The 26,992-nt window shown below is 42.6% G+C and overlaps 1 protein-coding gene across 6 annotated transcripts; it reads left to right on the forward strand.

The window, feature by feature from the left end:
- Positions 1 to 606: 606 nt before the first annotated feature.
- On the forward strand, positions 607 to 25,677 carry DET1 (DET1 partner of COP1 E3 ubiquitin ligase). Of its 6 annotated transcripts, XM_079911099.1 has the most exons (7): positions 607 to 730; positions 6,822 to 7,347; positions 7,561 to 7,914; positions 8,872 to 8,940; positions 10,674 to 10,861; positions 21,195 to 21,386; positions 24,611 to 25,677. In XM_079911099.1, exons 2-7 carry the CDS (start codon positions 6,832 to 6,834, stop codon positions 24,798 to 24,800), a joined length of 1,509 nt encoding a protein of 502 aa, XP_079767225.1. In that variant the 5' UTR covers positions 607 to 730; positions 6,822 to 6,831; the 3' UTR covers positions 24,801 to 25,677. The 6 variants fall into 6 exon arrangements, with proteins under 6 accessions (XP_079767225.1, XP_079767221.1, XP_079767224.1 ...); XM_079911095.1 differs by having other exon boundaries at positions 6,822 to 7,914; positions 24,611 to 25,676; XM_079911097.1 differs by lacking the exon at positions 607 to 730 and adding an exon at positions 1,120 to 1,580 and having other exon boundaries at positions 6,822 to 7,914.
- The last annotated feature ends 1,315 nt before the right edge of the window (positions 25,678 to 26,992 follow it).

A 26,992-nucleotide genomic window follows, 5' to 3' on the forward strand; every position in this document is an offset into this window, starting at 1 on the left:
TGAGAGTGGTCAGACAAGAGTTCTGAGGAAGTGACATTTACTCTGAGACCTGAATTATCTGAAGGAGGCTGAGGCAGGGAAATTTGGGGGCAGGATGTCCAGAAATAGGACAAAGCAGAGGCTTCGGGGGAGGAACCAGGTTGTAAGAGACAATGTAAGTAAAAGTCAAGTAAAGGTTATAGCATTAATTTAATGCAATAAGCTTTTACTGTAGTCCACTGTGTGCTAGTAAATGTATTAGGCACAGCGTTCAGAGATCAGTACAGCCTCGGTCTTTAAAGAGCTCACTGTCTAGGAGGAGATAACAGAAAACGGATAGTTTCTCAGCTGATGAAATGGTGCATTTAATCAAGAGGTGAAAAATTAATTTTTATTCATGTTTTTGCAAGTGTGTCCAGCGGTTGCAGAGACACTGCCATAGGAGATCACTCAGGTGCCGAGGTTACGGCACCTGGTTCAATTTTTCCTTCGCAGCCCCTGGGCCTCTAGGGCTTCGATCCCCCTCCGGGCAGCAGGGTGCGCTATACCGTCTCTCAGGGCCGGCCGGCCGGGTGCCGCGCTCTCTCCACTTTCCTTCTCGCTGCACCGCACTTCCGGTGGCTAGCGTAAGCGGGAGCCGGCAGCTGCGGGCATCTGGTTCCACAGCATGGCGGGGGCGGGGCTGGGTGAGGCGCGCGCCAAGCAGGCCGGGGAGCCCCTCGCCCCGGCCCTTTGAGCCCGGACCGGACAGGTGAGGACTTCTCCTTCCTTGTTTCAGCCTCCAAACCCGTCAGGCCCTCCCCGAGGCCTCTTCGAGTTACCGCCATGGGCTGCCCCCTTCCCGCCTGACACCGAGGCCCTGCGGCCCCCGCCTTCCCTCAGAATTCTCTTCCCATTGAGGCCCCGCCCCGGGCTTTTCTTTCCGGGGGCGCCTTGGGCGTGTGTGCCCGCCCCTGGGTATCCCCTTCCCGTTTAGGAAGCCGTCAGAAGGAATTGAGGGTTACGTGCACCTGCCTGCCCGGGGAAACAGACCTAGCAGGGAGGAAGGTCTTGCTTAGTACCGCACGAGTTAGTGGCCCAGTTCAGTCAGGCTTTTTTCTTTCGTTCCATAGATAACGTACGAACGCATGCAGTGGGGCAGCCCTAGTGCTAGGCTCTCTGAAAACTAAGGTGACTGAAGTAGCCATGGTTACGTCCTGCCTGGAGAGGATAGTTTACAGGGGAGTCGAACATTAAACACCTAACCATGCTGCTGAAAGTACAAATTCAAATTGTGGCAATGGCTATGGAAAAGAACAGAAAAAGTAATGGTAAAGCAGCAAAGATCTCTTTCGGCAAGGGTGTCAGAGCAGACTTCCTGAACGAGAGGACACTTGAGCTGCGGCTTGAGAAGTATGGCAAGGGCCAGAGGAAATATATGCTGGGCAGAGCGAACAGCACCTGTGGATATTTGAGTTGGTAAAGAACGTTCAGGAAAGGAGGCTTTCGATGGGTCAAATGCTGTGATGGGCATACAGGATATAATGTTTGTGTACCGGTCAGGAGTTCACCATCTAGTGCCACAGACATAAGTAAAATGCAGAGATGAAGTTGCAAGCGTGGTAAGTGCTAAGAAGGAGAGGTATGGCTGGTGTATTGGTGTTTTATCTGGTGGGAAAGGTTAAGGAGGACTTCTCTCAGGAAGTGATGATTAGGCTGATAACCTGAAACAGGAGTTAACTCGGCAAAGTGAAGAGAAGAGCTTTTTTTAGATTGAGGGGAAGAGCATGTGCCAAGGTTCAGAGGCAGGAGGTAGGCCACTTGTTGAAGAAATGATTAGAGTGAAATGGGAAAAGATGAGGCTGGAGAGGCAGCACTGAGCCTTTGAGGCATCTGGTTGGCACGGCAAGGATTTTGATCCGTATCATTAAGAGCAATGGAAAGATATTTGTTTTAATCTGTAGGGGAAAGGACGTGATCAAAAAAGCATTTTGAAAAGATTGCTCTGGTAAGTGGATTGGAAGTGGATAGGAGTGGATTTAGGGAGACCACTTAGAAGCGGTTGCAATAACGTAGACATGAAGTTATAAAATTTTGGGTAAGGGTACTGGCAGGTCATGATAGAAGAAGGTGGAGCATTAGAGGACTGTTTAGGGGGTAAAATCTCCAGAGTTTGGTGACTGATCAGGTATGGGGGCTGAGGGAAAGAGGTATCAAGGGAGACTCTCAGCTTTCTGGTTCCTTTTAGCAGGTGAATGGCCATGCCATTTACTGGACTAGGGAAACGGGTAGAGGGCTTCTGGGAAAAATGTAAGTTACTCTAATGTTTTTCATAACTCCCACTCTGACTAGAAGGGACTTTCATGATGTACTTTTTCTGTATGGTTTGAGTTTATGAGCATGTATTTTATAATTGGAATAACAAGTTGAAAAAGACTAAGAATTCCACCATCTCTCTAAAAACCATAATTGTGTGATGTAAAATATGGAGAGGGAGAGAGAGCACACTGAGAGAAGGGTTAGGAAATTAAGTGTGGATTTTCTGTCCAATTTGGAGCTGAAGCCAGCAGGCCTTCACCTCTACCCACCCCACCCCTCTACTCCCTCCACCACAGTACTGGTGGCTTTTCCCTTAAAAAGACAAATTGGAGAATTTAAGATGGGACTGTTCAAAATATATACAGATTTTTTTTAGAATTAAGCATCTGCTTTGCTTAAAATGATCAATGGCTCTAAGTCGAACAGCTAGTTTACTTTATCTGATTCAGTTATATGTGGTTAGTCTGCTAGATGTTGTCTGATGCCTACTCCTTCTTCCATTCATGGGCCTTACCTGCCTATCGCATCCCCTTCTGGTCTCCCTGACTCCAGCCCGCATCTTAGTTTCGCAGGGTGCTAGTGTCAGAGGTGTCCTGGGCAGGGATTGAGGGAGGCAGTTTTGTACAGTACTTGGTATTTTAAAATGCTTAAATCTTACCAGTATGTTTTTTGGACTGTATCAAAATGGGCACATCAACTATGTCACTGTTAAAAGGAGTAGCCGTGTGAAACTCAGCATTGTGTTCAGAAGTGGAGGATATTGCTCACTGTATCATGCCAAGGTCCTTTGAGAAAACTCATGAGAGAGATTTCTTTTAAAATCCAGTGATGGGTATTGCTGTGCTTCTTCCAAGCAGCTATTAAGTTTTTATCTTCTTGGCAGTGCAAGTTCTATAACTGACTGTATTTTCCTCTGCCTTGTCTGCTGAGAAAGTCAGAGCCAAATTAGAAGCTTGTCCGTTCTGCAGATCCTGATGGCATGAATTTTTGTGTACTTCAGACTTCATTTTATTGTCCTACCTTTGTTTTCCCTTCACAATGATTATTTTCTAATTAAAAAAAATTCTGAGTAAGCACAAATATTACTTAAAAAACATATGTAATTTTAAAAGAATAACAGTACAATGAATGCTGATTGAAGGAAAAAAATATACACTTAAAAGTGCCAATGTGTCCCTAACTCCCATCCCATTTCTTACTTCCTCAGAGGTAACCACTATTTTGAATTTTATGTTTATGATTCCTTTGCTTTTTGTAATTGTATACCACATATATTTGTGTTCTTAAAGTGGAAATTGTTTGAAGCTTATATAAAGGAAATCACATTGTATGTATTCTGTAGCTTGCTTTCTTCATTCAACACTGTGTCTGAGATTCATCTTTGTTGTTATATATAACTGTAGTACATTAATTCATTACTTCATAAGGTTACACTGCTTGGGGAATTGCCTGGCAGTCTAGTGGTTAGGACTCAGCGCTTTCACTGCTGGGGCCTGGGTTCGATCCCTGGATTCTATCGCTGGTCCGGGAACTAAGATCCTGCAAGCCACGTGGCGTGGCCAAAAAACAAACAAACAAAAACATTAAAAAAAAGAAAAAAGATTCCACTGTATGAATATGCATGGATGAATTTATCTAGTCTACTGTTGATGGACATTTGGAGTGTTGTCAGTTTTTGCTGTTGCTAATAGTCCTGCTACAGACATCCTTGTATATGTCTCCTGTTACGTATGTGCAGACACTTCTCTACATCAGGATTTCTCCACCTTAGCACTATTGACATTTTGGGCTGGATGTGAGGGACTGTCCTGTTTACTGTAGGATGTTTGGCATCATCCCTGTCTTCTGTTTGATGGACACCCCAAGCACCCCTTCCTCCCTCCCAAGTTATGACAACCAAAAATATCTTCATATATTACAAAATTGCCCCATTTGGGAACCAGTGCTCAAGATCAGGGGTTGACAGACTTTTTCTGCAAAAGACCAGGTAGTTAATATTTCAGGCTTGTGAGCTGTGTGGTCTTTGGTGTTAATAAATGAACTGTGCCTTTGTAGGGCAAAAGCAGCCATAGGCAAGATGTAAATGAGTGCGTATGACTGTGTTCCAATAAAACTTTATTTATAAAAGTAGGCAGGCAGCCTAGACTGGTCTGAGGCTAGTTGTTTGCAGTCTTTTGGTCTAGTCTAGATCAGTAGGAAATATATTTTATATCCTCACCCAGTGCATGTAACTCACATATGTATTGAAAATATGTGATACAGTTTGGTATTTTCTGTTTTATTCCATTTTTTGAAATGTCAATTAGTATATGCACTAGATTGATTTCAAGCCTCCATCAGTGAGTTGTGACTAGCAGTTTGAGAAACTTGATTTGCTCAATCATAAGGTATGCACATTTTTAACTTGACTAGGTAGTATATATACTTACATAAGGCATTTCAGATCTCTTTTAGGAGACAGAATATAAACAAATTCCCCATTGTCTGTATGTTTTTATTTCTAAAGTATAGATTGGATAGAGTCACTCCTCTGCTTAAAACCTGTAATAACTTGCATGACGTGGCATACAAAGGATTTTCCAGTCTGTCTGCAATCTGCTTTTCTAGGCTTCTCTTATCACTCTGTGTTTCCTGTGTTCTAACCACTTGGTATTGTGTTTCCCAAATGTGCCATGCTACACTCTTTTTAAGTATATTTTTTAAGCTACCTTCTTTCTGAAATGTTCCTCCTTTATTTTGCCTAGTGAGTTCTTTATCCTTTAAGACCTTTGTCAAATGTTGTTCCATTCATTCATTTAACATATTTGTTAGCATTTACTGTGCCTCAGGCACTGTCCGAGGTGCTGGAGATTCAGCAAGGAATTAGGCAAGGCCCCTGCTGTCCTGTATGGGGGACAAAGATGCTAAAAAGGTAAACAAATGGTTTCAGAAGGTGATAAGGGCTGAAGAAAATAAAACAGTAGGTTGATATGGATGGAAAAAGTCATGACTTTAGGTAAGGTAGTCAGGCAAAAACTCAAGAGTTGCTATTTTGGCTGAGATTTGAATGATGAAACAGACAGCTGTTTCAGCACTTTAAAAATGTTGCTTTGCTTCTTTTTGGTCTCCATAGTTTCTCATGAGACATCCACAGATAAATGAATTGTTGTTCCCTTATAGGTAATGTGTCATTTACGTGGTTGCTTTCAAGATTTTTACTTTGTGTTTTAGTTTTTCACAATTTGACTGTGGTATGCCTGGGCATGGATTTCTTTCTTTCTTTCTTTCTTTTTATTTTAAATAAATTATTTATTATTTATTTTTGGCTGCGTTGGGTCTTCATTGCTGTGCATGGGCTTTCACTAGTTGCGGCGAGCGGGGGCTACTCATCATTGCGGTGCACGAGCTTCTCATGGTGGTGGCTTCTCTTGTTGCGGAGTACGGGCTCTAGGTGCGTGGGCTTCAGTAGTTGTAGCTCGCGGGCTCTAGAGTGCAGGCTCAGTAGCTGTGGCGCACGGGCTTAGTTGCTCCGTGGCATGTGGGGTCTTCCTGGACCAGGGATTGAACCCGTGTCCCCCGCATTCGCAGGTGGGTTCTTAACCACTGTGCCACCAGGGAAGTCCCTGAGCATGGATTTCTTTGGGTTTATCATGTTTGGGGTTCTCTGAACTTCTGATCTCAGGTTTATATATGTGAGGGTTTATTTCTCAGCTCTTAATTCTGTTCATTGGGTATATTTTTCTGCCTTATGCTAGTACCACACTTTTTTGATTACTGTGGCTTTGTAACAGTTTTTGAAATCAGGGAGTCTGAGTCGTCTAACTTTGTTCTTTTACAAAATTGTTTTGACTCTTCACAGTCCCTTGAGATTACATGTAATTTTTAGGATGAATTTTTCTATTTTTGCCAGAAATGATTTTGGGATTTTGATTGGAATTTTGCATTGAGTTTGTAGATTGCTTTGGGTAGGATGGACATCTTAACAGCCCAATAAATATATTTTTTAAATGAATGCACATTGAATGTGGTGTTTACACTGAACAAATTTGATGTAGTTCTAAGGTTTGTTCTGTTGAACATTCCCAACAGCTAAGCATGCTTTGAAGGTATTCCTAGGGAATTAGTTCCTTCCCTCAAACCTGTTTCTAGACTCAAAAATGTCCTGACCACTTTCTAACTATAACTTGGGAAGAAGGAATGCTGATCACTGTCATCTTGGGAGCTCCTAGGTCCAGGATATATGGAAGGAAATCTATTTGACTTGTATATACACAGTTGGCCCTTGAACAACGTAGATTTGAATTGTGCAGGTCCACTTACACATGGATTTTTTTCATCAGTGAATACTGCAGTACTAGACAGCCCCGGTTGGTTGAATACGTGGATGTGGAGGAACCATGGATAGGAAGGAACAATGTATACTGAGCTGACTATAAGTTATACTTGGATATTCAGCTTCAGGGGATTGGTGTGCCTAACCCTTGCGTTATTCAAAGGTCAAGTGTGTTTGTGTTCTGGTAAATTTTGTTTTATTTTCTTGACTACTTCTTTACTTCTCCCTGCAGAGATGTGATAATGGATCATCATGTTTCCACCATCAAACCTCGAAGAATCCAAAACCAAAATGTCATTCACCGCCTGGAACGCCGGCGGATCAGTTCAGGCAAGGCAGGCACCCACTGGCACCAGGTCCGAGTGTTCCACCAGAATGTCTTCCCCAACTTCACGGTCGTCAATGTTGAAAAGCCCCCTTGTTTCTTGCGTAAATTCTCACCTGATGGACGCTACTTCATTGCTTTCTCTTCAGACCAGACATCTCTCGAAATCTATGAGTACCAGGGCTGCCAGGCAGCTGAGGACCTACTGCAGGGCTATGAGGGGGAAATCCTGTCCAATGGCAATGACCAGCGGTCTGTCAACATCCGTGGCCGGCTCTTCGAACGCTTTTTCGTCCTGCTGCACATTACCAATGTGGCAGCCAATGGCGAGCACCTGAACCGGGAGTGCAGCCTCTTCACTGATGACTGCCGCTGTGTCATCGTGGGCTCAGCTGCCTATCTCCCAGACGAGCCTCACCCTCCTTTTTATGAGGTATATCGGAACAGTGAGTCCGTGACCCCCAACCCCCGGTCCCCCCTGGAGGACTACTCCCTCCATATCATTGACCTTCATACTGGCCGCTTATGTGATACACGTACCTTCAAGTGTGACAAAGTCGTCCTGTCACACAACCAAGGGTTGTACTTGTATAAGAACATCTTGGCCATCTTGTCAGTGCAGCAGCAGACCATCCATGTCTTCCAGGTGACTCCTGAAGGCACTTTCATTGATGTGAGGACCATTGGCCGCTTCTGCTATGAGGATGACCTGCTCACTGTGTCAGCTGTTTTTCCTGAGGTGCAGCGGGACAGTCAGACAGGCATGGCCAATCCTTTCAGGGATCCCTTCATCAACTCCCTGAAACACCGGCTGCTCGTGTACCTTTGGCGCCGGGCAGAGCAGGATGGTAGTGCAATGGCCAAGAGGCGCTTCTTCCAGTATTTTGACCAACTGCGGCAGCTGCGCATGTGGAAAATGCAGCTTCTGGATGAAAACCATCTGTTTATCAAGTATACTAGTGAGGATGTCGTAACCCTGCGGGTCACAGATCCATCACAGGTACAAGGTGCTCTCCTGCCCTTTACCCCTCCAGTCTCCTTGGCACAATGGGAAGGTTTCTCTCTTTGCCTATAGCCAGTCTCTCAGAAATAACACATTTTATGTAATCTTGAATTTTTGCTATCTTCGGGCTCATACTTAAAACAGCTCGACTTTTCTAATCATTTCTCAAAATGATTTTTCTCATTTGGACAAATGGAAGCTATATCGTAAGCCATTGACATGTAGGTAGTCAACTCTGTGATTATTACCCTAATTCTTCTGCAGAGCATTTTCAGTACCCTTGAAATGGAAGCCCATATGCTACAGGGTCAAGGTTTGACTCCTGCCTTGATTTTGTTTAAGATTGTGCTTATTGGTCTGCTTAGTTCTGGCAATGAGAATGAACCCACCATACGAAAAAGAAAATCTTCTAAAAATCTAGTCTTTCTTTCCTACTTAAATGATGTCAGTATACTTCCTCACCAAATCTTCTTTAGATTGTAACAGGTAAGTTCATTTGATGGAATTAAGCGTTATGACTGTACTCTGACCTTGCCCGTGTGCTGGAACATAGGTTGTGGAGCAGTGAAAAGATCAAAAGGAAGCCAAAAGTTTTGATCTACCAAGTGAATCATCAAGACTGCAGGTTCTGAGGGTTTTTCAGTTTGGGTGAAAGATGTTGGTAGGGGAGAGAGGCATTTCACAAATAGGAATAACGTGGTGTTAAGAGCATGGAAACCTCTAAGACTTTGGGGTTGAAATACCATATTGAAATTCAGGGTAATTTGGGCATTTCCCTTTGAGAAGCTCCTTACTTTAGTGTTGACCAAGTGAGAGACCTACTTTTCTGTACGTTTGTCCCCCCATTCTCCTATTTCCAGAGTGTCTCCTTAGATACTAGTTTGGAAATTTAGAATAGAACAAACCAGTAAACCACGAAGTCAGCTGAGTCTGGTTTCTCTCATTGACTTGCAGCTGATTCTGCCTGTAACAGTTAGAGACTGTATAAAGAATTGTCTCCTAAGACCGTACCAGCCATCCATGGTAAAATGTTTTCTATTATTTTTCTTCTGAATCATACCTTGTATATTCTAAAAAATAAGGGGGGGTGGTGAGTAAAATGGTTAGAGATCATTTTTTTTCTGAATTCTTTTTCTTCTCTATTAATGATGAAGTCACCCATTGAGCCATCATGGGTGAGCCCATCTAGTTCATGTTATGAGTCATGGGAGGTTGTCCGTGAAGCCCTTGACTTCTGTACCCTCCTGTCCTGTATTTCCCAGTCTGGCCTGGTGGGAAGGCTAGTAAATGTTTGTGTAATTCTATATTCACATAATTATGATGGATCCTGGTGAAGCCCTAATATGATCAAAGCGTTGTCCAGGCTTATAGAAAGGACATGTATTTAGGTTTGAGCTATAATTACCTTTTTATTTTGGAGGGAATATGTTGTGTGACTGCTGCATTTGAGATTATCCTTTTTTCCTTTGCTAAAACATGACCTACTTATATCCGGTAGCTACAGTAGGTTGTAGCCAGAAACATTACAAGGGCTCTATGCTTTGCTTACAGAATTTGTAACTTTAAACCCAATCTCTCTGCCCTTGTTGTCCTCCCTCCTCCTTTCCCAGTTTAATTTGATAGGTTCCAATAAGGTTAATAAGTAAAAAGTGCACCTAAACACAAAGCCTTGCTAATATTATGGGTATTATTCTCAGGTTACTCTCCAGCCTCTTTAATTTACAGCCAAATTTAATTTCCAGGTGACCGCAAAAGTCATGTAATATAAGCTTTGGGAGGGACTAATTACTATTAAAACAGGTGGGCCAGATGTCTCCAGAAATTGGTAATGGAGATTTAAATTCAATCATAAGAGGCGGAATACTAATCCTAGTGTTCTGAAAACTTCTAGAGTCCTGTTGGAAGCTTGCAGATTGACTCACACTGCCACATTCACTGTGATAAAAACTAGAGGTACCTGGCACTTCCTTGTTAGGCTGAGCAGAGCACTGGAGGTTTAAAGAAGAGGGCCAGTCACCCAGGGGCTTATTCAGAGAAAGCAGTAACTCTGCCACCTATGGCATTTGAATGGTTTTCAAGTTCCCCCTCTGAAATTAATTGTTACGAATCTCAAATGTTTGTTACAAATGCTCTTGGCTGAAAGAACATTTATGAAGAAAGAAATGGAAAATGCTTTTCTGATTTTTCATGTGTTCAGCAGCAGTCCCCTGCTTGGTTACAACTTGCCTAGGTGGACACAGTGTACTTAAGATGTCTTTCTGCATGTTAGAAATATTAAGAGAGAAAAAGAAATGCCCCTAAATTGAACTTTCAACTGTACGTATACAAGAGAAAATAATTTGCCAACAGGCAGCTCCTGGCTACAAATCACTTTCGCAGCAGGAAGGAAAATTAAATCTGGCATTTTAAAAAAGTGGGTTGGGGAGTAAGTAGGGAATAACACTTGGAAGGCAAAATATTAAATTTTCACACAGCTTGAAATGAAAGATTGAAAACCTTCTTATACATATATGCTGAACAACTCAGTAATTCCAGCAGATACAGTGGGAAATCAGGCAACACTGAGCCCCTTGATTGATCAAGTCCACTGAGGCTTCCTCCTTTTCCAGGACTTCTTGGCACCATGTTTCCACCATAGTGCTGGAGTGGAGGTGTTTGCCTGTTTTACTTGGGCAGCTTGATTTTCAACCAAAAAGATATTTGCTAGGCAAGGCATTATACTCAGCTATTCCTTAGGTCTATCTGTTCTTCCACAGGCATCTTTCTTTGTGGTGTACAATATGGTGACAACAGAGGTGATCGCTGTGTTTGAGAATACATCAGATGAGCTTTTGGAGCTGTTTGAGAACTTCTGTGATCTCTTCCGTAACGCTACCCTGCATAGTGAAGTCCAGTTTCCCTGCTCAGCTTCCAGCAACAATTTTGCACGGCAGATCCAGCGCCGGTAAGCTGTTCCACTAGGCTTAACAAGCTTAATTTTTCTTCAGAAAATTTGTTGGTGTGAAGCCAACAGTCATTTACTTCAGGAAACCTCATATTCTTTCTGCCCACCTAGGCTTGGGTCAGTCTGCCTGTCATAACCCATTGTGTCATCCTAAACTTCTCTTTTCTCTTTCTTAGCACCTGAGGAATTACTTGTGTGTTGTCCATGATTCCTCCTAGACTGTATGTTAGCTGCAGAAAGATAGAGACCCTGTCTTTGTTTAGTTCATTGCTATATCTTCAGTGGTGCACTGTCAAGCACTTAAATATTTTTTGAATGAATGACTAAGGACATAATTTTATAACTTTTGGTTAAACATGTGTGTTGAACACGTGCATTTATCTCTGTTCCATCCCCAAACCCCACTAAAATGACAATAAAGGAAGAAGAGGGACTTCCCCGGTGGTTCAGTGGTAAAGAATCCGCCTTGCAATGCAGGGGACGCAGGGTCCATCCCTGGTCGAGGAACTAAGATCCCACATGCCACAGGGCAGCTAAGCCCATGTGCCACAACTACTGAGCTCACGCGCCTCAACTAGAGCCCGCGTGCCGCAAAACTACAGAGCTCACGCGCTCTGGAACCCATGCGTCACAAGTACAGAGTCTATGTTCCCTGGAGCCTGCGCTGCACAACTAGAGAAGAGAAAACCCGCATGCCACAACTAGAGAGAAGCCTGCGCGCTGCAACTAAAGATCCTGCACGCCTCAGCGAAGATCCCATATGCTGCAGCTAAGACCCGACACAGCCAAAAGTAAATAAAATAAATAAATAAATAATAAATAAATCTTAAAAAAAAAGAAGAGGTATAAAGCTACAAGAACAAAGAGAATGGGGAGGAGATATCAAGAGAGTTTTAGAAGCTGAAGAGCCAATGGATGAGTGATAACTAACTTGACATATCTCAGAGGACAAAAACTTAAAGACTGTAGAGCTTAGGGACTTCCCTGGTGGTCCAGTGGGTAAGACTCCATCCTCCCAATGCAGGGGGCCTAGGTTCGATCCCTGGTCGGGGAACTAGATCTTGCATACATGCCACAACTAATAGTTCGTGTGACACAACTAAGAAGTCTGTGTGCCACAACTAGGAAGCCCTCATGCCACAACTAAGAGTACATTGCTGTACCTAAACAATCCTGCATGCTGCAACTAAGACCCAGAGCAGCCAAAATTTAAAAAAAAAAAAAAAAGCAGAGTTTATCCATCAAGAAATAAGTTGCCCTGCACCAGAGAGCTCTGGAAAAGTTCAAGAAATTGGAGGCCTTACATACCTCTGGAGGATTGGATGACTTTTTTTTTTTTTCCGGCCATGCCACGTGGATTGTGGGATCTTAGTTCCCCAACCAGGGATCAAACCCGTGTCCCCTGCAGTGGAAGCTCGGAGTCCTAACCCACTGGACCACCAGGGAGGTCCCTGGATGACATTCTTAAAAGGAGCAATCAGATGCTCTAGCTCCTTTCTTTAAGCCTACACTGCCAAATGACTGTCTCTTCCCCACCTCATCAAAAGGCTAGAGGTTTATTCTCTGGAGAAATTGCACCGTGCAGGCTCTGGTTTCATGTTCATGAGGCATGGCTGAGAGTAGGGATGAGACATGTCATGCTTAAAACAAGAATTAAGTGAAAATTGTCATACTGTTGGGGAAGACTCCTATCCCTCTTATCAGTTATGGCATCCAAGCTTATACTCCCCAGGCAGGAGATTAGAGATAAATTCCTCAGGGAAACTGACCAACCCGAAGAAGAGACACTTGGAGGCCCCTCTTAAAACACCTAGATCACCCTAAATTGATACCCACCTGTTATGAACCAGAGCTGCTCATAATTATCTGAATACGTTATTGTGAAATGACTAGTTATTTTGGACCAAGGACTCAATTCTACTCTAGTCAGTCAGTGCCTGGTCACATTCCACATACCTAAATTGCTTCCCCAACCTTAGCCAGTTATGGAGAATATCTGCTTTAGGTTCCAATGTAGATCAGACCAGAGTGAGTGGATGAATCAGAATAAGCGTTACTGCCACTGGGAAAAACAAGCAAAGCAAACACCTAATTCAGTGGCATTGTATTTATACAGAATGACAGTAATTGATTAAAAATAGGTGGATATTGATTTTCAGACAACTAAACATGCCTTTTTTTCTCTGGTTCACACAAATTTTCTGCCTTACTAGCATCTCTATTCAGTATAGAAGGATTTTTGGGAGCAGAACATGGATCAGATCTTGCTTTTTTCATTTTGAAATGAATTGTTGTCTTTTAAAATTAACTTTAAAATTAAGCAGATTATTATCGACTAGTAACAAAAACTGGGTACACTCAGTTAAAACATCAAAGAAGTCACTAGAAGGTAAGCTCCATGAGGGCAGGGATTTTTGTCTGTTATATACACTGCCATATCCACAGCACCTAGGCCGGTGTCTTTCATGTGGGAGGAGCATGTTAGATATTTGTTGAATGAATAATGTCATCAGGAATTAGAGGAAGCTATGTTTTCTGAAAATTTATTTCACAATGTACCTATAATTAAGTGAAATTGTAGGAAGCTCTGGAAGAGAAAACAAAAGGTTAAAGAGAAAGGTGGCATTCTAGCTTTGTTATCTTCAAAATTTTGCTTCATACCAGCAAAGATTTTGAAAAACCATAGATACCCTCATGCATCAATTATTAAGTTAATCTTTAAACTTTTTACTGTTAAATTTAAATAGTTGCAAAGGATGCAATTTTCAATGTATTAAACATTGACATTTTTTAAAAAAGCATTACAAGATATAATTGGCATATAACATTGGCTAAGTTGAAGGTAGCCAATGTTATATGCCATTTTAAATATATCCAAGGGAATCTAATACCATAGTAATTTAGTATTCTATTTCACATAAAAAGTACAGAACAAGTATAGACTTCCCTGGTGGTCCAGTGGTTAAGACTCTGTGCTCCCACTGCAAAGGGCGGGGGTTAGATCTCTGGTCAGGGAACTAAGATCCCGCATGCCGCATGGCGCGGCCAAAAGAAGAAAAAAAACATACAGAGCAAGTTATTCCTGTACTGTTTGAAATTTTATATTTCTTTTTCTTTTCAAATTCATATGTCTGTTCTATCTCCCCCAGAGAATTGTGTCCTAATAACATTTTATTAATCATCTTATCATACTTTGCTGCATTGAAAATATAGTGTACATATAAATCAAAATTATTTTTTATTTCTTGTGAACACATGGATTTGAATGCTCAATTTTACAGTTTTCAATAAACTTTTGGTAAAAATAAATGAAAATGGATTCTATTTTAGGTTAGAATAAATGTTTAACAAAAAATGGACATCAGGGATCATGAGTCACTTAAAGCCTTTATCTTAAAAGATAGAGACCAAATAAAACAAACAGTATAAAAAATAAAGAAACAACATGGTAGTCACTGAAATAATTTAAACTATAAAAACAGGAACATTCCTAGAACAGTAATGCTAAGTGAGATGCTTTAGAAATTTAAACTTTGTTAGATATAGTTTAGGAACTCTCCAAGAAAGTAGAATACAAAGATGAGTAGGAAAATGGGAGAGAGGTGATAAAAATTTAGAGGATTTTCTCAGGAGGTCCAATATCTGGCTAATTTCAGAAGGAGCAGTAGAAAAATGAAGGGGAGGAAATAATGTAAACAGTTTTCTTTTTCCTTTTTTTTAAATCTATCTATCTATCTATCTATCTATCTATCTATCTATCTATCTATCTATCTATCTATATTTTTTGGCCATACGTGGGCCTCTCACTGCCGCGGCCTCTCCTGCTGCAGAGCACAGGCTCCGGACGCGCAGGCTCAGCGGCCATGGCTCACGGGCCCAGCCGCTCCGCAGCATGTGGGATCTTCCCGGACCAGGGCATGAACCCGTGTCCCCTGCATCGGCCGGTGGACTCTCAACCACTGCGCCACCAGGGAAGCCCGCTAATCTATATATTTTTATTTTTGGCTGTGTTGGGTCTTCTCTGCTGTGTGTGAGCTTTCTCTAGTTGCAGCGAGTGGTGGCTACTCTTCATTGTGGTGCGAGGGCTTCTCATTGCGGTGGCTTCTCTTGTTGCAGAGCACAGGCTCCAGTCGGGTGGGCTCAGTAATTGTGGCTGGCAGGCTCAGTAGCTGTGGCGCATGGGCTTAGTTGGTCCACGGCATGTGGGATCTTCCGGGACCAGGGATTGAACCCATGTCCCCTGCATTGGCAGGCAGATTCTTAACCACTGCGCCACCAGGGAAGACCCTAAACAGTTTTCTAGTACTGAAAAATATACATTTCCATGGGCATTCCCTGGTGGCCTAGTGGTTAGGATTCCAGGCTTTCACTGCTGTGGCCCAGGTTCAATCCTTAGTTGGAGAACTGAGGTCCTGCAAGATGTGCGAATACACACATACACACACACACACACTCTCTCTCTCTCTCTCTCTCTCTCTCTCTTCCAGATTGGCAAGGACCATCCAGTGGTGTGCTGGAGCTGGCTCATTCTGGCTTGTGAGAGCCAACTGTTAAAGTTTCAGGAGTTTCTGCAAGCTGTTAAACACAGCCATTATTAAAAATTAATTATTTTGGGGCTTCCCTGGTGGCACAGTGGTTGAGAGTCCGCCTGCTGATGCAGGGGATACGGGTTCATGCCCCGGTCTGGGAGGATCCCACATGCCGCGGAGTGGCTAGGCCCGTGAGCCATGGCTGCTGAGCCTGTGCGTCCGGAGCCTGTGCTCTGCAACGGGAGAGGCCACAGCAGTGAGAGGCCCGCGTACCGCAAAAAAAAAAAAAAAAAAAATTATTTTCTAATTATTAATTCATAATTGTTTTACTGTCATACTCTTGAGGTTATTTGTATCTATTTTATCTGGTAAAAATATTATATAGTGATGTGCTACTGCTCATCTCTTGACAACTCTGCATTCAGTGATGTCACTTTGGTACCTTGAAATTGACCACAGCAGGAGGATTTACACCACAGAAATTGGCAGGCACTGCAAATCATGGCTTTTTTCCCTTCAGAGAAATAATTATTAAACTTATTAGCACATCACGGCTCCATCAAGTAACCAGTACAGTCAATAAATAAAAAACCCATACTGAGGCATATCATCATGAAATTTTAGAACACTGGGGATAAAGAGAAAATTATAAAAACTTTCAGAAAGATCACATACATTTTATATATAAAAAATTAAGTCATTAGGGCTTCCCTGGTGGCGCAGTGGTTGAGAGTCCGCCTGCCGATGCAGGGGACACGGGTTCGTGCCCCAGTCCGGGAGGATCCCGCGTGCCACGGCGCGGCTGGGCCCGTGGGCCATGGCCGCTGGGCCTGCGCGTCCGGAGCCTGTGCTCCGCAACGGGAGAGGCTGCAACAGTGAGAGGCCCGCGTACTGCAAAAAGAAAAAAAAATAATAATAAAGAACTGATGACTCAAAAAAAAAATAAGCTTTAAAAAAAAAATTAAGTCATTAATGGTATCAGTCTTAATAATAATACTGAAAGCTTGAAGCCAATACAATTATATATCCTCAGAATTCTGTGAAAAAAATGATTTCCAAACTACAATTCTACATCCAAATAATAGGGTGTAACAAAGACATTTTCAGACACGTAAGGTCTCAAAAAATTACCTTGCATGTTCCTTTTCTATGGAAGCCTCTGGAATATGTATTTTTCCTAGTAAACCATAAAAGAATGGTACAGGGAATAGAGTCTTAACAGTGGAGAGAAGCACAGAGAATTCTGAGGATGATGGTAAAGGGAAGTTCCAGGATGACAGGCCACCAGTCGGACTAGGTGGAAGCAGGAACGGGGAGGTTTCCAAGAGGGATGTATCCGTTAAAATTATTAGAATATCTGATGGGTTTGAGGGTATTAGGAAGAGATTGTCAGTTCTGTTCTAGTGGGGTTGTTAGCATAGGCCTCACCGACAGGGTGATATTTGAGTAAAGCTTTTGAAGGAGGTCAGGGAGAAAGCCATGTGGATATCAGGGGGAAGAATATACCAAGCAAAGGGAATATTAAATCTAAAGGTCCAGAGGTGGATCTCATGCGTTTGAGGAACACCGGGGAGGTCAGGGTGGCCGGGCTGGAGTAAGCAAGAGGCAGAGTAGTTAGAGATGTGGTCTGAGACAGGACCAGACACATAAGACCATTCTAAGGCTTTGGCTTTAAGTGTAGATGAGATTTTGTAGTGTTTGAGCAGAGGAGTGACGTGGTCTCACATGTGTTTTAACAGGATCACTCTGGCTGCTGTTTTGGAGCGGCTAGGCCCGTGAGCCACGGCCGCTGAGCCTGCGCGTCTGGAGCCTGTGCTCCGCAACGGGAGAGGCCACAACAGTGAGAGGCCCGCGTACTGCAAGATAAATAAATAAGAATAGACCATAGGGGGATAGGGTAGAAGTTAGTAGACCATTACAATGATCCAATAAATAAAATTGCTACCTTTTGTTTCCTGACACTAGGATTTAAGTTCTTTTGTGCTCATTTATAGTATCCTAAGCACCTAGAAGAGTGCCTTGCCCATTCTAGGCTATCAGTAATAATTTGTTGGTTGAATAATGGTGGCTTGGATCAGGGTGATAACATTGGGGGTGGTAAGTAATTGTATTCTCAATGTATTTTGAAGATAGAGCCCAGAAGATTAGCGGAGGATGGGATATGGGCTGTGAAAGAGCAAAGTCAAAGATGATTCTAACATTTTTGGCCCAGTCAACTTGTTAAGAGAGTGTTACCATTAAACTCTGATGGTGAAGCTTGTGGGTGGAGCAGGTTTAGGCGAGAAGATCAGAAGTTCTGTAAGTGGAGAGGTCTAGTAGTTTCTCTGAGGAAGGAGTGTCAGATCCTCCTGACAGGTCAAGTACAGTAAGGACTGATAATCAGCGATTAGAGTCATCAACATGGAGATCACTGGAGACATTGATGAGAGTCGTTTCAGTGAGATGGTGGGCGTGAAAGCCTCTTTGGGGTGGGTTTAAGAAAGAATGGGAGGAGAAGAGACAGTAGGAAAAAGTGCTTTGAGGAGTTTTACTGTAAAGGAGAGCTGAAAAATGGTGCATTAGCTGGAGGGCAAGTGGTGTTAAGTTTCTGCTTTTATTGATATTATTTTTTAAATGGGAGGGGAAAATGGCATGTTTGTTTGCAGATGGGACTGATCTGTACATAGGAGGAAACTGATGGGTTAGGAAAAGTTGGGGTGGGGGCAGAATTGGTTAAGTATATGAGGTCAGAGGATAGAACCTAGTGCCCAAGTGGATGGATTAGCCTTCTAGGGCAGCACATACAGTTAAATAGGTACAGATGTGCTAATGGGAGCTTTAAAAAGTTTTCTTCTCATTTCTTCTACTTGTCAGTTACAAAGAAGGCAGTGCCATTACGTGAGGATGAACATGGAGGAGGGGGATGAAATAGTCTTCTAAGAGAGTAGGAGACTCGCTGGACTGTGGGAATGCAGCATGAGTGTCCTGCAGCATTAAGGGCCCACGTGAGTTTATGGATATAAATTTTGTGATTTTAATGATTGTGAAATTTAAGCTGGCTAAGGAAGGAAAAGAGGTCATGATGAAGGCGTAGGATGGCAAAAAGTTGGTAGAGTGAATGGAATTTAGGTCCCATTGGGTCTGAAGGATGTTGAAGCTGGGATGAGTAGAGGGAGTTAGCTGGAAAAGTAGGAGAGAAGATAGTTGGAGTCTGTGGTGCTGCACCCTGTTACAGGGGGGTGCAGTCATTGGTAAGAGTGAGATTGAGGATATGACCATTGGAACGAGTGGCTGAGGCAGAAAGGAAGTCCAGGACCTAGGAAGCCGTGGTGTTGGAAGGATCATCTGTGAGAATTTTGAAATCGTGAATTAAGAGAGGCGTAGTTGGACAGTGACAGTGAGCTAGGAGTTAATCAGGTGAAGACATCAGAGGGATGACTGCTTCATCTTTTTTTTTTTTTTTTTTTTGCGGTACGCGGGCCTCTCACTGTTGTGGCCTCTCCCATTGTGGAGCACAGGCTCCAGACGCACAGGCTCAGCGGCCATGGCTCATGGGCCCAGCCACTCCGCGGCATGTGGGATCTTCCCGGACCGGGGCAAGAACCCGTGTCCCCTGCATCGGCAGGCGGACTCTCAACCACTGTGCCACCAGGGAAGCCCACTGCTTCATCTTTTAGTTGTTGGGGAGCCTGGAGAGTAGAGGTGGTGGGTGCTCCCGGGGAATAGGAGCTGCTTCAGCCCGTGGATTGTCACGGAGGCTTTGATTTGTGGTTATCATGAAGCTGTGGGCCAGCCCCATCATTCGAATCCAACTTTTGAAGCCAGTGAGTCAGGCAGTATTGGAGTACTAGATCTTCACTGACAAAGGGCTGGAAACCAAAGAGCCCAGGATCTTTGATATCAGCTCAAATGAAAGGGAAAGAAATAAGTTTTGTGTGGCCCAGGGTTTAATTTTATGATTTACACTGAGGCTGTGAAAATTACTGTCAAGAGAAATAATGGAAGAGCAGTGTTAACACTAGGCTTTCTTTTGGGGGAACTGAGAAGTGTTAATGTCCATCTAGCACTGCAGGCTAGCAGTGAAAACAAATCAAAACCCATCTAATCAATCTTTATGGTCTCATCAAAGTTACGAACATTCAAGTTTATTTGTTTATTTATTTATTTATCGTTTGCTGCATTGGGTCTTTGTTGCTGCGCGTGGGCTTTCTCTAGTTGCGGCGATCAGGGGCTACTCTTCGTTGCAGTGCATGGGCTTCTCATTGCAGTGGCTTCTCTTGTTGCGGAGCACGGGCTCTAGGCACGCGGGCTTCAGTAGTTGTGGCATGTGGGTTCAGTAGTTGTGGCTCGTGGGCTCTAGAGCGCAGGCTCGGTAGTTGTGGCGCATAGGCTTAGTTGCTCTGCAGCATGCGGGATCTTCCCATACCAGGGCTCGAAACCGTGTCCCCTGAATTGGCAGGCGGATTCCTGCACCACCAAGGAAGTCCTGAACATTCAAGTTTTTTATTCCATTAGTTTCAGGGATGAGATGTTATATCGTATATTCTCCCCTGGACTAAAAAAATTATTTTCCCCTTGATTGTTAAACTATATGATATGCTTCAATATAGAGAATAAAAGAAAAATCAAGCTGATAAACAGTTGACATATTTTCTAAGGAACTATAGGAAAGTGAAAAAGAAGGTTAAAAATAATCTAAAATGTCATTACACAAACACAACTATTACCATTTTGATGTATTTCCACCAGTTTTTTTTTTTAAGGCATAAATTTGTGTGTGTGGTTTTTTTTTTTGTGTGTGTTTTGTTTTTTGCGGTATAAGGGCCTCTCACTGTTGTGGCCTCTCCCGTTGCGGAGCACAGGCTCCGGACACGCAGGCTCAGCGGCCATGGCTCACGGGCCTAACCGCTCTGCGGCATGTGGGATCTTCCTGGACCGGGGCATGAACCCGTATCCCTTGCATCGGCAGTCGGACTCTCAACCACTGCGCCACCAGGGAAGCCCCTGTGTGTGTTTTTGATCATACTATATATACAGATTGTAGCCTACTTCTTTTACTTACCATTATGATAAACAGTTCCTCTTTTACCATATAATTTTTGAAAATTATGGTTTTCTATTATTAGGTTTTTAATTTTTCTCTCAATTTTTCATTGTCATAAACAGTGCTATATTGAACGTGCACAGGGATTTTCCTTCCTTAGGGCAAATTTCCAGAAGAATAGAAATACTTGGTCAAAGGGTATTAAATTTAGTATTCATTATAATTGTGAGAAATAACTGCTCTATTGTTATTATTAATGATAAGTCAGATAGGTGATTCTGTATCCATGTTACTGTTCTTCTAGATACTGGAGTTTTGGCAGAAGTATAAGTAGCAAGCTCCCAAACTTTATTTAAACAAAGAATGAGTAATTTGTCAAAAGGTTTGATGTAAGTTGGCTTATAACTGATCCCAAGAAGAGTCAGAGGCTGTGTCTGTTCAGGATTTTCTGCTCTGTGTAACTCATTTTTAATGTAGTCTAAGGCTGCTATTTGGAGGAAATAAGTTTGAGTAGAAATATTTGTCATAGATTAGTCATACTGTTGTTAACTTTTGTAGAATATTTGCTGACTTTTCTAAAGTAACTTAATGTTCCCAATTTCTCATTCTATTTTTGCTTTTTGAGAATATTTGTAGCTAGGCAGATTTGTGATGTGTCAGAATTCAATATCTAGATTTTGTTTTCAGAATGAGTTGTTTTTAGACATATGTTTGTCAATTTAAAACCCAGTGCAGTTTGTGTGCCACTAACATAGCCTTCCTCACTGGTGCTTTATTTTAGGTTTAAAGACACTATTGTAAATGCCAAGTATGGAGGGCACACGGAGGCAGTACGCCGGCTGCTGGGTCAGCTCCCCATCAGCGCCCAGTCTTACAGTGGTAGCCCCTACCTTGATTTGTCTCTCTTCAGCTACGATGACAAGTGGGTGTCAGTCATGGAGCGGCCCAAGACTTGTGGAGATCACCCTATCAGGTACACCATCCCTGCTTCAGCTGCTCACTGCCTGAGGAGGTGGTCTGCTTTCTCTTTCTCTACTTCTTAAACATCATTTCACTGTGACTCTGTCCACTTGTACTCATGGGTTGAATTCAGAGGGTAGGCTATTTCTATAATGTGGTGGGTACTTTGATCATTCAGGCACTAATCTCATAAATTAATTAGTTCTGCTCTTTGCTTCTCATCAAAACATCAAATTCAGATAAGTGTTGTTCCCTTTTCAGGGTATCCAGAGAAGGAAACCATACTTTTCAATTTAATAATCTAATACCATTTCTTAATAGTGTTTATAATTGAGACTTAAATTTTATCCAGCTCAAATTATTTTATCCTCTCATGTTACCTAATAGAAACGATAGCAGAGACGGTTTGGGAAACAGGCAGGTTTTGGAGAAACTCATGCTTCCTCACTTGGAAGAATTTTGGAATGCAGATCACTGTATTATTGCTAGAACCTTGAAACTAATCTCCTGTAAGCAATGCCTTCCTCACGTATGTCCAATTCACAGACCCGCTTGTCTGTGCTGGGAGCTTGGGTGGTTCTGTGTGCTATAATAGGTACTAGGGAGAGGAACTGGCACCACTGCCACTAGTGGGGTCATTTCAAGGGAGGTGTGTTCCTGGAGCCCTGAGCTGGATTTTGGAAGGTCTTTTTCACATAGAAATAGTGGTAGATAGTATTTCATAATCCAGCTTCATTGTGTATTAAATAGGCTTGTGTAACATACTCTGAACACTTAATCACCATTTGTAATATTTCCTTTGAGAAATTGCAGTCAGGTTCCAAAAGCCAATTAAAAAAATTTTTTATTATGGAAATTTTTTTTTTTTTGTGGTACGCGGGCCTCTCACTACTGTAGCCTCTCCCGTTGTGGAGCACAGGCTCCGAACGTGCAGGCTCAGTGGCCATGGCTCACGGGCCCAGCCGCTCCACGGCATGTGGGATCTTCCTGGACCGGGGCACAAACCCGTGTCCCCTGAATCGGCAGGCAGACTCTCAACCACTGCGCCACAGGGAAGCCCTATGGAAATTTTTAAACATATTAAAGTAGAAGAGTATAATGAACCTCCCTGTACCCATCACCCTGCTTCAACAGTTATCACTTCATGGTCAGTGTTGTTTCATCTCTTTCCACCACCACTTCTTCCCTCCCAACTGCCACTCTGGACCATCACATCCCAGGTGTCATAGCATTTCACTTGTAAATATTTCAGTATGAATTTCTAAAAGGTAAGGACTTAAAAACATACAACCTTAATACCATTATTCCATCTTATGAAAATTAACAAAAATATATTAAGATCATCGATATCTGGTGAGTTTTCACATTTCCCTATTGTCTTGTGCATAGTCTTTTTACAGTTTGTTCCAGTCCGGATCTAAACAAGGTGTGTATGTTGTATTTGGTTGCTATCCTCTTAAGTCTTTTTTATTCTATGAGTTCTGCTTCCCTCTTACTTTCTTTGCAGTGAAATAGTTGAAGAAACCAGGTTGTTCGTCCGGTAGTATTCACCACATTCTAGATTTTGCTCATTGCACCTCTGGCGTATTTACTGCCTTTCTCATTCCCCCATATTTCCTGTAAACTGGTAGTTAGATTTAGGAGCTCAAACAGCTCACTTTAAATTATAAGCCCTTTGTGTGCTGGGGACTATGTGGGTAAGGTGAATGTTTTTTTCTCACACGAAAGCAGATAATAGGCCTCATTTGATATTGTCACGAAGCACGAGATACATTTCTCTCCTTTTTTACTTCCCTGTCTTTCTGATTTGAAAAGATTAAACAAATCTGGAAATGCCATTGACCCTGACTTAAAAGATTTTTCTTGTAATTCTTTATTTTTAATTTAAAATGAGAAATGTAGGGATATAAAAGTCATTTGTAGAGGTAATGCCATTACTCTAACACTTATTGTATATTCCATTCTAGTCTTTGCCAGTATGCATGTTTACGTTTACACAGTTGTAATCATGGTTGGCATAATACTTTGTAGCCTGCTTTTATTTAATAAACATTTTTCCATATTGTTACATAGTCCTCACAGTTACAGTCCTAATGGTGGCATATTATTCCATCAAGTAGGTGTACCATAATTGATTTAACTATTCCCCTATTACTGAGCATTATTCTCTCTGCATTTTTACATTAGAGCTAATGCTGTAGTAGGCATCTTTATTCATGTCACTATTTACTGCATTTAAATTAAATTCTGAGGATACAAGTTCTTAGAAATGGGATTGTTGAGTCAAGGGGTATGAATATCTTTACGTCTAGTATATATTTGCTTCCCAAAAGGGAAATTATAGAGCTCTTTATTTCAGAGCTCTTTATTTTCTAGAACTTCCCCCAGTTCAGCCCCAACGCTGCTGATCATCTCTAGTTCCCAAGTTCACAGGGCACTTATTTTGCATGTGGGAAAAAGGCATTTATTTAAGTATTGGGATGGATGGAAGCATCTTTATTCTTACTGTGTTAGATGAAAAAGTAAAAACTACTTAGTATTTTGTATTTGTGTGTGAAAAAGAAGAACCTTCTAAAGGAATTTATTCTTAAAAGTGAAAAACTCAAATATAGGTCTAGACCTGCACTGTTCTATAGTAGCTACTAACCTCATGTAGCTGTTGAGCACTGACATCACTAACATGTGACTAGTCCAAGTTGAGATGTGCTCAAGTGTCAACACACATCAGATTTCAAAGGCTTAGTACAATAAAAAATTTTTTTTAGTATCTTTTATATTGATTATAGGTTAAAATGATAATATTTTAGATACCAATATTGGGTTAAATAAAATATTATTAAAATTAATTTCACCTTTTACTTTGTTTAATGTGGCTACCTGAAAATTTAAAATAATGTATGTGGCTCACATTTCATTTCCAGTCCTGGCCTAGACAATCTTGGGCAGGTAGCTACTGGAAAAGGGGAGGCTGTAGTTAAGGCTGTAACTAAGGGTCATCTTGGGAAAGAGAAATGACCCAGTGACTCAGGATAGCACAGGGAAGTTCATTATCACCCTGCCCGTAAAATGAGCTGATCAGACAAAGGTGATTTTGCAGTTCCAATAACCTGGGGCTGCTGTTAGAGGAGATGTCATCAGTGAGGTTAAATAACGAGTTGGCACATTTTCCTGCTGTTCAGGTTTCAAGACGGTGGTCAGTATCTGTCCCATCCTCTCCTTCTCTCTTGTTCTGTTTAGGTTCTATGCCCGGGACTCTGGTCTGCTCAAGTTTGAGATTCAGGCAGGCTTACTGGGCCGTCCCATCAACCACACGGTGCGACGCCTTGTTGCCTTCACCTTCCACCCTTTCGAGCCTTTTGCTATCTCTGTGCAGAGGACTAACGCTGAGTATGTTGTCAACTTCCATATGCGACACTGCTGCACGTAGGTGCCTCACCAGAGTGGGTCATCCGGTCTTCCAAGACTCTGCCTCCTTCATATCTCAGTGGACTGTAAAGCAGAAGCTCCTGACTCTCAGCCTTGTCGGTTCCAGACTGTATACCTCAGATGGGGAGAGCCAGGTGGCTCAGCCTGACGGAATTTTTTTGTCATACACAGTACAACTACCGATCGACTTAAAGTCCTCTTACCTTTTCCCTGTGGGAATGCCCAGCATTAATTAAGTCCGTTTAAGTTTTTTTTATTTTGCATTTTATTGCTATGAAGATGAGAGCATTACACCTCTGCCTCCTTCATGTCACTTCTTTGGCATTATGGTATGCAGCCTGAAGCAGGTAAATCTTGTTTACTCATGAGAAGTGTGTACATCTTTCCACTTAGCCAATAGCAGGGCTGTCTTTATAAGAAAAAAAAAAATAAAGCCTTGGTATTTTCTTACTTAAATATATCCTGTTTAATGACTGCCTTATGTTCTGATCTCACCAAATGTTTTTCAAATACATGAGTTCCAGGAAGGACTGTGAAAGGGACTAGAGGCCATAGATCCAGCAGCTGCTCTTGGGAGGACTAAGTGATGTGTGCTAGCGTGGAAGACAGCTATCTGCCGGGATTGTTTCCTTCCCTCGGGTGTTCTCCTGGTAATTGTTACAGCTGGAGGAACTGGGCATAATTGCACATCCTCGTGTGGAAGCATGCGCCCATCTGCACCATCTGCGTTGTGCAGGTGGAAGAGTGAGCGGTTCTCACTGCCACAGCAGAAACAAACACTGTGCAGCACTTACTGTAATTTGGGTAGTGGGAGCTGGCAAGCTCCAGGTGTCCCTAAAGAGATCAGACAGGTTGTTCCTGGATGGCTGAGCCATCACTGCTCTCCTACAAACACCTGCCAGCCACCAGTCAGCATCCTTCTGTCACTTTCTCAGCCTCCTCCACAGGGCTTGTCAGGATGTTTATGTTTCATCTTCATACTGTGCCCACCATTTATGTAGTAAGCTTGTTTAGTAGCCTTTGACTTTGAAGGTAGCTTTCAGAGCAGGCTGGGAAAGGAGCCGTGGATGCAGACAGCTGGATCCTATATCCCTCTACCGTCTAGGTCCTGACTTCCCTTGGGAACATAATAAATGTGATATGAGATGCTGAGCCCCACCAAAACCAGTTCAGCTTATTTCATAATCTTCAACTTCGAACAGCTAAATTAATTCTCATTCAGCATTCAACATAAGATTTGAGCACCTACTGTGTGTCAGGTAGATGCTGTGCCAAGATGTTGAGGGTGAGGAGAGAAATAGGCAAATAGAATTATAATGCAAAATGGTAAAAGCCCCATTAGTGTATATCTGGGAACAGTGGAGGGGGCTGAAGGAGAGGCAGAGAAGGAAGGCTATACTGGGGAAGGGACACTGAAACTGGGTAAATGGGAATCTGTCATGTGAACCAGGGCAGAGGACATTTCAGGGAGAGATCCAGCATGTGCAATGGCATGGAAGCATCAGTAGGGCTCTCACGGTTGTGAAACGGTGAATAATCTAATGGCTACAGCACAAGATGTGTGGGGGGCCTAGGGCAACAGCACTGAGTCACTAAGAGGAACCTTGTGCATGGTGCTAGGGTGTTATGCAATGGAAGGCGTAGTATGAATTTCACAAAGATAGTTTTCAGCGGTCTGGAAGGTGGCTTGGAGGGAGTAGAGATAGGCCAGACAAGTCAGTGGTAATCCAAAGGGAGAGCTTGAACACTATCACTGGCCATCTGGATGGATGAAATACTGAAGCATTCTCCCAGATTCTGTGTGTAGGTCATGAGGAAATCAGGGTCCCAAAGCTGTCACATGTTTGTGGAGCTGAGTGAACCTTTCTTGGTAGAAGCCCTTTACCTGTAGCTTTTTCTTTATACCAGGTTGCGTGATTGTACCTGAAGACTTGGCAGAGCAGAAAGAGCACAGAGTGTAGAGTTACTCGGGCCTCACTGTGAATCCTGGCTCTTCTGCTCATTAGCTGTGTGACCAGTGGGCCAATTTCCTAGCCTTTCTGAGGCTTAATTTACACTTCCCTCCACCTTAGTCATGCATTCCCTTGGTCATATCTTAGATCTTTTCATCACCTCTAACTGCTGAGCAATCCTCATATACTTTTCTTGTCTAATTTCCCACTCCCTGAAATTGCTGTTTTCATTTCTTCGTTT

The sequence above is a fragment of the Stenella coeruleoalba genome, assembly GCF_951394435.1.
Source record: "Stenella coeruleoalba genome assembly, chromosome: 2".
NCBI lineage: Eukaryota > Metazoa > Chordata > Mammalia > Artiodactyla > Delphinidae > Stenella > Stenella coeruleoalba.

What these genes read in the sequence shown, in the direction of transcription:
- DET1 (XM_079911095.1), top strand. Translation starts at nt 6,832, where the DNA reads ATGGATCATCATGTTTCCACCATCAAACCTCGAAGAATCCAAAACCAA. An exon ending in GGGTCACAGATCCATCACAG is followed by an intron (nt 7,915 to 8,871) that starts GTACAAGGTGCT and finishes ATTGACTTGCAG; the next exon opens with CTGATTCTGCCTGTAACAGT. An exon ending in TGTGGAGATCACCCTATCAG is followed by an intron (nt 21,387 to 24,610) that starts GTACACCATCCC and finishes TGTTCTGTTTAG; the next exon opens with GTTCTATGCCCGGGACTCTG.